The sequence below is a fragment of the Schistosoma mansoni genome, chromosome 4, assembly GCF_000237925.1.
Source record: "Schistosoma mansoni strain Puerto Rico chromosome 4, complete genome".
Classification (NCBI taxonomy): domain Eukaryota; kingdom Metazoa; phylum Platyhelminthes; class Trematoda; order Strigeidida; family Schistosomatidae; genus Schistosoma; species Schistosoma mansoni.
In genome coordinates, this window is record NC_031498.1 from 29,157,105 (window position 1) to 29,169,738 (window position 12,634).

Genomic DNA, 12,634 nt, shown 5'->3' on the forward strand with positions numbered 1-12,634 from the left:
ATTTTATTTATTCACAAGTTAAGTACATTGCATTCACTTTACTCGATACAATGGTCTTTATTTGTTATTGTTTTTAAAGGCAATTGATAAACTGTTAAAACATTATATGTATAAGCAGATTTGTGGATAATATTGTTAAGTCCCACTTCTGTAAATCCGACACAATCTGTCATTGAATTCCCCAAACATTATCGATATCCTTTTACTTGGTATTTCACTTCACTGTGTGCAGCACCAGACATTGAAAAGTAGCTTACTGTCAGCTTCAAGAGTAGTTGTGTTAGGGTTTGTTGATATCATTCCTCCACCTCATTTCCACAGTAAAAAACTGCATGAATATCTTTTGTTTGTGACTTTGGTTGTCATCTCAGCAAAATAGATGTTAAAAGCTATGTATGAAAGACATGCACATAATGTGAAGTAAACCGTTTTCCAATGAAATAAATTTGGAAAGAGAAAAAATATAGAGACATGAAGAATTCAGAAGATTAGAATTTGGTAGAACACAAAGAGTGGATGCACCTTCACCATTGCACACGATTTTGAGCCATGTCATTCAAGGTCTCTAACCATCGATTTTTATCATCTCGCGAATCCCAACCAGGTAGTCTACACCTACAACATGGCTCAGTCCATTTGTTAGTGACTTCATGGATTTGTGCGACGTTCTGGTCTGGCCGCCCCTAGCTTTCTTCCAACTTACTCCTACACCATAAAACACTGCACGTCGGGGGCAGTCGGTGGTTGGGCATACGTAACACGTGTCCCAGCCATCTCAACTGATGAAGTTTCACTACTTCATCAAGAGGGGTGACAAGATCAATAAAACACCAATGTAAAAAGTTCTTGAATGTTCCTTTTCTAAACTGAACTAGCTATTAAATCTAAAAATGCTGAACCATAACAACTTCTTTAACTTGATTTGTTTACAAACACGATTTTCACATTATATTAGCATTTACTGTAAAACAGGTGTTTCAAATACCTATTCACTTGACTAACTTCCATTTCGTAGACTCTGGACATGATCCGATATTTGGTCGTAATAACATGCATACTATCATGTATAATCTGGTTTTTGGCTAATAAGGCTTTGAAACCAAAGTATAGATAATCAAGGCTTTTAATTAAAACTAAACATGAAAACGAACTTAACAAATGCCTTGCATGTGAATTACTATTTCAGTAACATAAGTGATAAGATCTCAATAAAAGACAATCAAGTTTAGAGTTTAAAACGTCAAATATAAGTCAGAATCAAGTTTGCGGATTAAGAAAATGTCAGGTGTATATGTTTAATGATATAGTAAACATAATTGTATTGGTTTCTATTCATATTGATATTTAGTCAATCTATTATTGAATTTCAAATAATTAAAGTAATTAAAAATGATAACTCTGGAAGTGTACACATCAATAAACCGGTCACACTTGTTAAAGTATTCCTGACTTTATTACAAATGTGATTCATTCAAACCATCAATCATCCTATTTTCAGTCTGCGGTTTTCATATTGTTAATTGTTTATATTCTTCATTCTTAACATTTGGTGAATATTCTTGTTATTACCAGGTAAAAAACTTTAGCCTCGTATTACATTCATTCTCCTTAACTTACAGATTCGTTCGTTGATTAAGAAAATGTCTAGCTACAATAGGCGTCCAAGCTAAAGCGAACAAGCTGAAGACTAAATATTACACGTATATTTTACCATTCTATTATTTTATTTATGTAAAACTAAAGACATTTAGATGAGTCTGCTAAAACCTAAAATCTAAATGAAGATAACATGAGAATTGGGTCAATTTTATGGAGTGGGCCTGTCGTATATTTGAAAAGAATAATCTTGAAGTGTACAAATACTAGAAATAGTGTCGTAATCCTTTGAAGGGCAAGAGATAAATAACTTTACTTTCATAAAAATGTTAAACTATTTAGGCTTTTCCTGTTAAAATTATTAAATTTACTAACTTTCCGATGTCATTCGACTGTAAACCTATGAATATAACAATCAAATAAATAATGTTACGCATAATGAATAAACTTGTTGAAGTGAAAATCTTGCTATATGAATGAATGATATAACATATTGATTCCTATGAGCATTTCAATTCACTTTAGTAATTAAAATGTAAGTTCCCCTTCCCTTAGAAACCGAATTGTTTCAGTGTTTATTTATTATTTATTTAAAACACATATATATTGGTACAAAAGGGCACCAGGTACATATGCGCCACACAAAATAATGAAAGTAGAAAGAGAAGGGATGAAAAGATAAGGCGGACTGAAATGTACAGCCAGAAGACTCTTTCAGTTAAGAAAGTTAGAACCATTCTTTATGTAGAAAGTAAAAGAAGGTTGCAGCAGGATCGCCACTGGCTTCTATTCTGAGCCATATCTGATAACGTCTCTAGCCACTGTGTTGCACCATCTCTCGGACCCCAGCCAGGGAGTCGTGAAGGACCAACAGAAGCTAGCCCTTTGCAGCTTTCTTTCATACCACGACACCATGTCATACACTGACCTCCTCTCCGCTTTTTCCAACCAGTCCCAGGGTCGGCAAATAATGCACGACGTGGAAGTCTCTGGGATGACATTCGTAAAACATGTCCAAGCCACCGAAGTCGGTGTTTCAAGATGGTGACACCAATTGAATTATCGTCTCTGCGCCCGAACACACGATGCCGAACCTCTGCATTACTAACATGGTGTTGCCACTGGATGTCAGCAATCCTCCGGAGACAACGATGATCGAACACAGAGAGTCGTCTAGCATCCTCAACTCGGAGAGGCCAGGTTTCACAAGCATAGAGCAAAACTGCTCTCACCGACGCGTTGTAGATCCGACCTTTTACAGCCAGACTAACATCACGAAGGCGCCAAAGATGGCCCAGATTGGCATAAGCCGCTCTGGCTTTCATTATACGTGCACCAATCTCATCACTCACGCCACCACCAGCACTTATATAGCTACCTAGATACACGAACTTCTCAACTACTTCAATCTGCTCACTATCCAGGGTGAGTACAGGATGAGAATCCTGCCAGTCTTGTAGGAGTACTTTGCACTTGGAGGGTGCAAAGCACATGCCGTACCTGCGGACACTGATTGCCAACTGATTAAGTGCGGATTGCATGGCTTGAGCATTATCGCACAGTAAGACAATATCATCCGCATACTCAAGGTCGAGAAGTCGTTCTCCAGGCAACATATCCACACCGCCATTACTTACATCCATCAGAGCTGTTTCCAGGATGTCGTCGATAGCAAAGTTGAAGAGGAATGGTGAGATTGGGCAACCCTGCCTAACCCCACTGCTCGAATGGAACAAGGGAGAAAGGTGGTTGTATGCCCTCACTCTGCCTGAGGTGTTCGTATACAGGGCCTTTAAGATGTTAATAAACTTCTCAGGCACACCCTTCTTCAATAGACAATCCCAGAGAACAGTCCTGTCCAACGAATCGAAGGCAGCCCTGATATCAAGAAACACTACGATTGTTGGCCTGCGATAAGTATGACGGTGTTCTAACATTTGGCGGAGGGTGAAGATGTGATCAATGCATCCTCGACCAGAACGAAAACCAGCCTGCTCCTCGCGAGTCAATCGTTCTCGGGTTTTAAACAACCTACGAAGAATGATAGAAGCCAATAGTTTGGACGCAATCGAAAGTAGACTTATCCCCCGATAGTTATTGCAGGAACAACGTGAACCCTTTTTAAAGATAGGGACGACTATCGACTCATTCCATGATGTTGGAACACTTTCTTGCTCCCAAACCTTTCCAAACAACACAGTCAATTCCTTAGTCAGAAGGTCACCACCATCTTTAAAAAGAGCCGGAGGTAAGTCATCTGGGCCAGGTGATTTGTAACGTTTCAAGAGTTGGAGTTCCTTGCGGACTTCCGCCTCGTTTGGTGGAACAGTCGTCACCGGCCATGAGGGGCAGGACAAGCTGGTTGATGTTGCCGGAGCAGCAGGCCAGTTGAACTGCCCTTCGAAGAATTCCGCCCATCGTCCAAGACGTCGGGAGATGTTAGTGATTGGCATCCCGTCATCCTCGTAGATTGTTTCACTCACACCAGACTTCTTGCTGCCAGTGGCTCGGATGAGTTGGAAGAGCTTCCGGAAGTTACCAGATGCAGCTGCTGCTTCCATCTCATTAGCACGCTCCGACCACCAGGCTTCCCGGTCCTTACGCAAGCTTTGCCCGATTTCATTACGTAACAGCCTTCGTTTGTGGTCAAACTCACGGTCACCCGGAGTAGACCGACGGGCTTCCATCAGTTGTAAGAAGCCAGAAGAAACCCAGTGCTTGTAAGCGGGACGTTTCGCGAAGCCGCAAGCGGCTTTACTCGCCATTTTCATGGCGTCGTGAAGATGCAACCAATGCTCATCTATACTTTTCGATGGGGTGGTAGCTAGCCTAGAGGCTAGCTCCGCTCGATACTTACTTGCAACAGAAGTTGCAGCCAGTTTACTAACATCAATCCGTTGGTGGTGGTCAATCCTTCGGCCACTGAAAAGTAAGGTGAGATTGGCGCAGACCAGGGCATGATCAGACTCCAGATAGGAACTCCAAAAGGAGCGGCAGTCTTGTACACAACCACGCCAGCGGTAGCTGATCGCGATGTGATCAATCTGAGTCCAGGCTTGGGATGCAGAGGGAGGACGCCAGGTGGCACACCGGCGATGACTGTGCCGGAAGTTAGTGCTGGCCAGAAACAGGTTGTGGTCTGTGCACAGTTGCAGCAAACGGTCCCCGTTATCTGTCCTGCGACCAACAAGTCCCCATCGGCCACCTAAACGACTCTCTTCTGTGCCTAGACGCCCGACTTGTGCATTCAAGTCTCCGGCTAGTACTACAATATCTGTCGAACGCGCTTTCTGGAGAAGAACTGTTAACTGATGGTAAAACTCATCCTTGATTGCATCCGGGCTGCAATCTGTCGGGGCATAGGCGGAGATGACGAAAAGACACCGTTTCTCACGCCGATTTCTTCTCACTTTGATGGAACTTTCTAATCTAACAGCACATAACCGACTGTTAATGGGGATCCAATCGATTAGTGCTGCCTCAGCCCTAGCGCTTAGTGCAACACCAACGCCAGCAAGACCAGACGAAGATGCCACAGGGTCCCCGGATAAGCGCACGTGGAACAAGCTTTTCGAGGCGACAGATGGAGAGCGGATTTGTAGTACTTCACTAGAGTCTTGAATACGGGTCTCGGATAGACAACAAACGTCAACATTAAGACCTTCCAAAGACATAGCCAGCCCTATCTGTTGTCTGATATGCATTAGTGTGCGAACGTTGAAGGAAGCCAGCTTGAACGGCGTACGTGGTTTCAGAAAGACTGCTTCAGTATTCGTAATCGGTGGAAGCATTCACTTTCAACCAGACAGTGACTGGAGATCGTTTAGATAGGACAGATTTTCCACCATGGGCGAGCTGCTGCATAAGTTGAAAAGTAAGGTTACACAAATTGGGGATAAAAGGGGGTGAATTAGCGATATGGTAAGTAATAATAATAATAATAATAATGTAAATTGTCTTGCTTATAATATGAGCAGGAATAGAATCGTCAGTAGAGTTCATCATTTCATTCATTTGTGTGTGGGCTGTGATACTGCCCGGGCGCCCAAACCGAAGCAGGTGGTTTTCTTAGGGGACCACACCCCGAGCCTTTGACCTAAAGGTCTGATCCACAAGGCAGTGGGGCATCGTGAGGAGATGCAGTCCCATGGTAGCCGTTGACCAATGACAGGTTCGTCCGCCATTCGTTCCATCAGGATACTGGAGCCCATGTGCACCATTGGTTTGGAATCAGGGTTTTCCAACTCCCCTAGGTGGACCCTCCGTGTCCACCAATCCGGTTATAGCGCCGGACATTCGCTTTTCGTCCTCTCACTTTCGTAAACAACACCCCCGCCACGAGAAGGCAGTGAGTAGGACTTCCCTGACAGAGGCTATATATTCGCTGGCCATGTGAGAGCATTTCGAGAGGGAGAGTAGACTCTCCCCACTCTCGGCCGTACCAGGGCATTTGGGGGCAAGTTTTGGGCTCGTCCGGGATAGGTATCATCATATAAAGTTAAACGAACCTGATTTTCTAATAGTTTGGGAAATCATTATTATAGATGTATGTGACTTTTACCCTTTAAACTAATCTAGAAGCATTTCGTTAAACTGTTCAATATTCAGCCTAAAGACATTGGGATTCAACTTGTCTCAAAACAATATGAATGACATGTAAAATCAGTCGAGAGGTAGCTTAGTGGTTTAAGCGTCCCACATAGGTAGTTGGAAGAAGTCAACGGTAAACCATGGGCCTACGTTTTGTGATATTTTGGAGCTAGTTAGTAAGGCGTACCTGGAATCTTTAGATAATTGGAACTTTCTGCTGGATTTGACCTCATGTAATCTAGTTTCACAATCTGAGACACTACCACTGGGCTATTAGGGCAACAACTAACTCCCCGTAGAACCGGGGTATTTACAACTAATTTATAATCATAGAATGACTAATATTGTTTGTCTATTCCCATAGTACATTCCTTCCGTTTTGAGTGCAAATAATAAAAATATTTACAACCTAATAATCCCCATTTTACACCGTTTTAACTAACTTAACCTAAGTATTTTAGTTTTATTGGGAAATTTCTGTGACGAAAACATTATATTTGATATGAAATCGACACAACGTAAAGGTGAACGATTGAGAATATGTACCATATGAATGGACGGTAACAAAATTGTAATTGGAGCACCTCATAACTACACAGAGGAGTAACAAACAGCCAGTTTTGGAACTATTTATTACCAGTAGGATGAAAACAGGGAAAATAGGCCACTCAAATGGTTAATAACTCCAAAAACACCTTTTCTGATGCAGATTTACAGTGAATTTCCCATAACCACGAATACAATCAGTCGTTTATTGGAATGCAATGGCGCAACATTCTTTTAACACGAAACGGGTAATGAATTTGGATGTTTTTGTGATATATTAAGTCTTTCACAGTCAAAAAATTTCGGGTTGTATAGCTTTGAACTGTAAAGTTCCTGTTTAAGACTAAGTTGACATAATTAAGGTAAACTGAACTTCTATTTTAGCTCAAAGCTTCATAACGAAAAATGGATTGACAACTATTCTGAAATTTGAATCACATAAAACGCCTGTTGCACCCATTGACCTGAAAGTTCCATTTTTAAAAAAACTTAAAACCGACACAAATTGTCTATCGAAGAACTTAAGTCGCTTTGGTCACAATGTAATTATAATACTGTGTTATACTAGAACCTGTACAAATACTTATCCAGCTTATCCATCCAAATATTAACTATTCAAATTCATGATAATTCCAAAGGGTTGATGCTTCTTTAAAGTAACACAAGACTCCAGGTTTTATTTCCCATCACCAAGGCATGGTTGAATCAACCAACCCATCACTTAATACAAGTCAGATAAATTTATTTTAAAATCCACAATGACAGTATTGTGTAGCCCGACACTAAATTAGACGAATGTAAATCAACCAAATGAAAAGTTATAACGAAATCTTGATGCCGAGTTTACAGTTTATTTTTTCATCCCTATTTCTTCATAGTTTCTTACAAAATAAGTAAAACCTCTAATAAGTCCAATAGTAAGCTGGTAGTTAACTGGAGCGTAACTTTTTTATGATGTGTAAAACATTGTATAGAAACCAAGGATAACTAGAAGCTTGGTGGTAATTAATAAAAACTTAATTTTCGCGCAAAAAAGATTGGTGATGAGTATAAAATAAGCCCGAAGTCCTTTTGAGAGTGCATGTGTTTACATACTTGTCCTAGATGTACAATATAATAGTGACACGTAAAAAAAAGAAAAATAAGGTCATAAAAAGCAAAATACTCGACTTCATGTCAACAACAAAAGTATAAATTTACATTCATAATTACGCTATATAATAAAATTATTCAGCTACTACCCTGTTCACATAATGGCTGAGGGTGAAATCATTTTGTTAGTATGACAAAATCTTTAGTTTCCTGTCAGTCAGGTCCAAACTTTGTTAATTAAGTTAAATTGAGTAAAACAACAAGACCATGTAAATAAAGCTGAAGTAACAACTACCTTTTGTCCTCATCCAAGTTCATGAAGGGGACCAACTGCAAGAAATAAGACTATTGATGATCAAATGTAATAACTTCGTTAAAAGTAATTAATAACTCTACAAAAAGTTTCCCTCAGAGTGATACAGAACAAGCAATAAATGCATCACCTCCTTTCTTAATTTATCGTTAAATACGAATAAATGATAGCTATACCGCCCAGTGAGAGAATAAAACAATATGACCACCTCATGAAAGACAACCAAAATGTTTCTAAATACCTACAGATGAAAACAAAGAAAAAGGGATCAACTGTCTCAGTAGGTTTCTACCCTCCTTTGCGTTTCGGTTAATAAAACGTTTACATTCCGGAAATTTGGGGGTTCTCATAATTTTCACCTCGTAGTTCAACTCTACACAAAATTACCCTGGTTATCAGTTGATTTGGTCAGTTTTGTGAAACATTTGTGAACCTGGTGGTCTGCACAAACTCTTTAACACAACTTTAATTCGAAACATACTTCAGCAGTGTCGTCGTAAAATAACTCGAAAGATATTTTAGCAAATGTCTGAGTAAACCATCTCTTAAAACAAATCCGGACTATCATTTTGATCCCAAGTGTAGGAGAGACTTGGCAATCACAAAATCCCAGTTTGTAAAACCTTTTGCAACGCTAGAGAAAAATTACGCAGATCTAGTCACACTCTACTCTTGGGTGTGACGCCGGTTGTCTTAGGAATAGGCTGGAAAATCCTGGTTGGGAAAAGATCGGTATATGAAACTGATCTATGAAACCATAGGCTCCCAGTATTATGACTTCAAGGTCAAGACCATGAGCTTAAAAGTATCCTATATTTTCCATTTTGTAAACATATTTTGTTAGTGAATATCTCGCAGCCAAATTTTGGTTGCATTTGATATTTAACTCTGTTTATCGCTTACCGTTTTGTTAATTTCCTCCCTCACTAAGTAAGTATAAAGTGTGACAACACATTTATGTTAGGTTCTACCCTGAATATGACAACGTAACTGTCATGCTGCTTAATATCAGAACAACTAACTGGCAAAAAGGAGTATTAGAATGAATGTAAAGGTGATGAGTAAAGTGTAGTTAAATACTGTTCTCGAAACTGAAAGGAAAAAATAGTAAAACCATATTAGTCACTGTTGCCACCTTGAATTTGTGCTGGCTAAACTTTTTATTGACCGATTTCCCAAGTTTAAAAAACCGTGATCAGGTAGCCAGTAACTATCTAGTATTCGTACACTAAAAACATCTAGTTTAATAAACGGATTCAAGGCTCTGAACTAATCAGTTTTAGTATTTTTTTGAACATTGCAATTTCACCAAAGAGATGGATTTTTCATGGCAACATTAATTAGCGTTTTTTGTTTTGTCATTTTGATGCATGAACCGTAAGATTCTAAACATAATTTTTACCAATAACTAGAATTTCGGAAATTCGAATATATATATATATATAGTGGAAGAGGGGAACACAAATTTCAACTTCGAAATGCAGCTAGAAACACATATAAGAACAAATAACCTTATGTAAACTCCGGGTTTAGAAATTCGCAGTAAAATAATGTGAAGTACAATGGTTCAAAGCTCAGTAATATTAAATTAGAAAATATGAATACAAAGACATTACGTTAACACACAGAAATTTCACTCAATACAAGTAAATCAAACCTAGGACATACAAGGCTTGTGTGGATTTCTAAGATGACTAGCTCATTGACATTTATTTGAGCACTATTTAATTGATAAATGCATTATTTAAAAAAGTCTACTTGCTGTTCTGTGCACTCATAACAGTTAGTCGCTCCATTAGCCGACCAAATAAAGTACTTTCATTGAGTAGCTTTTCCTATCAGGCCTCCCAGTAAATAAATAAGTGAAATTTTCTAATGATGGCAAAGCAGCAGGTTATTAGAAACTCAAATCATACAGACACGATAAATCATCTAGTAAACTTTCAGATTATGCAAGGAAACGAAAACGTTGAGTCCTCAGTCTTACAATAAGTAGTGTTTGTTCTTTACACCAAATAGACCAACTCAAGTTAACTTGAAGCAACAAAAGAATTTAACCTGGGGGTACTTTTTAACAAACTTCATAATGCATGTCGTCAACCAAATTTACACGCTTGAAATGTTGTTCTTTATACCCAGAAACAAGGTATGAATGGACGCAGATTATGTCAGGAGTCTTCATATATTGTTTCCTCTGAAATTATCCTAATGTGCACAAAATAATCTAAATAATAAACAGCCTAAGTAGCAAAACATTGTTGAATACTGATCAAAAAATTATTAAAACCGAAGAATTAGACAAACAACAAGAGTCTCTAAGTTCAGGAAGAATTAAATGCAATTAAAAGTTCCTACTGATTAAAGTATCACGAGTATATATATATACATATATATATATATATAAACTTCGGCTTGGATTTTGTGCTTATGATGTCGTCCAGAAGAGCTATGAAAACTCCACAACCAAACCGTCCAGCTCAGAGAACGAAATACATCAGCTACAAATCCCCGCCAAATATAAAATTAATCTCGCTTTCCAAACCAAACAAATATCACGGTGTTTGAGGTCTATTTATAAAAATAACCGAATATGCTATCAGTATCAGACGACTAACTATCTAGGGCTTGAAGTGCTCTGACCCTTGAAGTAATCAAAGCCGTTTCAATACCTACTCTAAATCTTACTTAGCAAAAGCCCCATCACGTCATCATATAGAGGGAGGAGCATTGTTCTTTTTGGACAAGTCGTGATATCAGCAACCAAAACAATACTTAGACTTAGAAATAAACCATGCTAATTTCTCTTGTAAAAGCTAAAATTGAAGCAAAGATTAAAGCCGCCACAATCTTAATGTACTACACTAATTATTAAACCTTCTTATTTAAAAGAGTAATTATTAGACTTTAAAACTGAACCATAATTAACATGGTAACCTCAAAAGCAGAAAACAAAAGAGCACGTAATAAAAGCCTTTCGTGGTGAGAGTCCATAAAACATAGAATACACTGGCCGAAGCAAAAATAATTGAACGTCTATTATTTCCAGTGTCGTTGACCGAGGTTACTCATAGCTTCCCTACTCAGTTTATCATTTTATTATTAGTTCCTTCATTACTTCATCAACTGACAATTAAACGCCTCCTATGGTCTAGGACTAGAAATTAAGGGGCTAACAGTAATCGTCTCTGCTGAACAAAGTTTGAAAACTATTTACCTGGATAATATTACCGTAATAAACTAAAGACTCTTGTAAACGTCTTTGCATTTTGCTGTTTTGTTCATTATCACATCCGGACTCCTCCTGTCGTTGATTTTCAGACTGAAATTTAACCTACAATTAGTTTGTCTGGTCGAAAACGCGTCTCATTTTCCAAACAATTTTCATTCAGATACTTTTGCATAGCAAGTATAAAGAACCGACAATCTATCAAGCAAGTGATAAAAACAACAATTTACCCCTTGTTAACGACGATGTAAAATTTCCTACGCTATTAAGCCGTGTAACATTCGGTTTATTGCTGATTTGACTGAGTTACTTAATAACCAAAAACAAATCAAACAACTAACCCCTCCATACATAGCAATCCACCATCTTCATCGTTCGAGTAAAACGTTACTTGATCTCCGAAGTGTAATAACTCAACTTTATTTTCGATTTCAGCCCCAAAAATCATAAGCATCAAACAGTTTAAAATCTGACGGACAAGTCTAAGGTGTTTTCGTGCTTATTCATAAAGCCGCAACAATGAACAGAAAAACAAGTTTCCAATACCCAATATTGTATCACTTGTGCGCATACATTTATTAATTCCCCCGAGCTTCCTGCCTGATATCAACAACTTATTTTGAACCTTACCCAAAATCGACAACAAGTGGATTTGATAGAAGTGTGAGTTATATTTGCTTTCTTTGCAAATAACCGAGTTTGTTTGGAGATTGTCTAACTTTTGGAACTAAATAAACTCAAGTTGTATGATAGTCGTCCATTTGATCACGTGTAGTTAAAAGGAATAGAAAAGATACGGGGGGATAAATTGAAAAGTCAGAAAGCTTAGAAACAGTGAAGTGGAAAACAATAATAAGTTATACGAAAAAGACATGGAGTGAGAAAACGAAATACACTGGATAGAGGAGACTAGTAGGCTGGCATATGTTTAGCTGTTTGACCTAATCTAAATCACCTTGCCAGTAGTCATGATGCTAAGTCAATTGATTAAACATTACAAGCCAACAAACTAGTTGCTTGAAAACAATGGGTCTCACTTTTATCTTGTGACTCTCACTCTATCCAGCTTCAATCAACTCCATCTGTATCCCTTAACAAATGATGGCCATCAGGGCAGGTCGGTCATTCCTCATCTCAAAGATTCTACCCTTTAAACTGAAGGTTTATTTTTACTATGCATCTCATTCTCTGTTGAACATTAAGGCTTAAAAACTGGTCAGATTTATCGGGGGATATTCACAGCCACAAACATTATTTTTGTGCCCGACGCA

General features: G+C 38.5%; 1 protein-coding gene across 1 annotated transcript in view; it reads right to left on the reverse strand.

Annotated features, from left to right (window-relative positions):
* Positions 1–11,817, reverse strand: part of Smp_151860 (putative inositol 1,4,5-trisphosphate receptor) — a gene marked incomplete at both ends in the record, with an annotated part of 77,648 nt that extends 65,831 nt beyond the window's left edge. The window contains 4 exons of the mRNA XM_018797419.1: positions 11,352–11,438; positions 11,473–11,561; positions 11,594–11,664; positions 11,705–11,817. Coding sequence (XP_018652463.1) covers positions 11,352–11,438; positions 11,473–11,561; positions 11,594–11,664; positions 11,705–11,817 — 360 coding nt within the window. The remainder of the gene's footprint in view (positions 1–11,351; positions 11,439–11,472; positions 11,562–11,593; positions 11,665–11,704) is intronic.
* Positions 11,818–12,634: the final 817 nt, after the last annotated feature.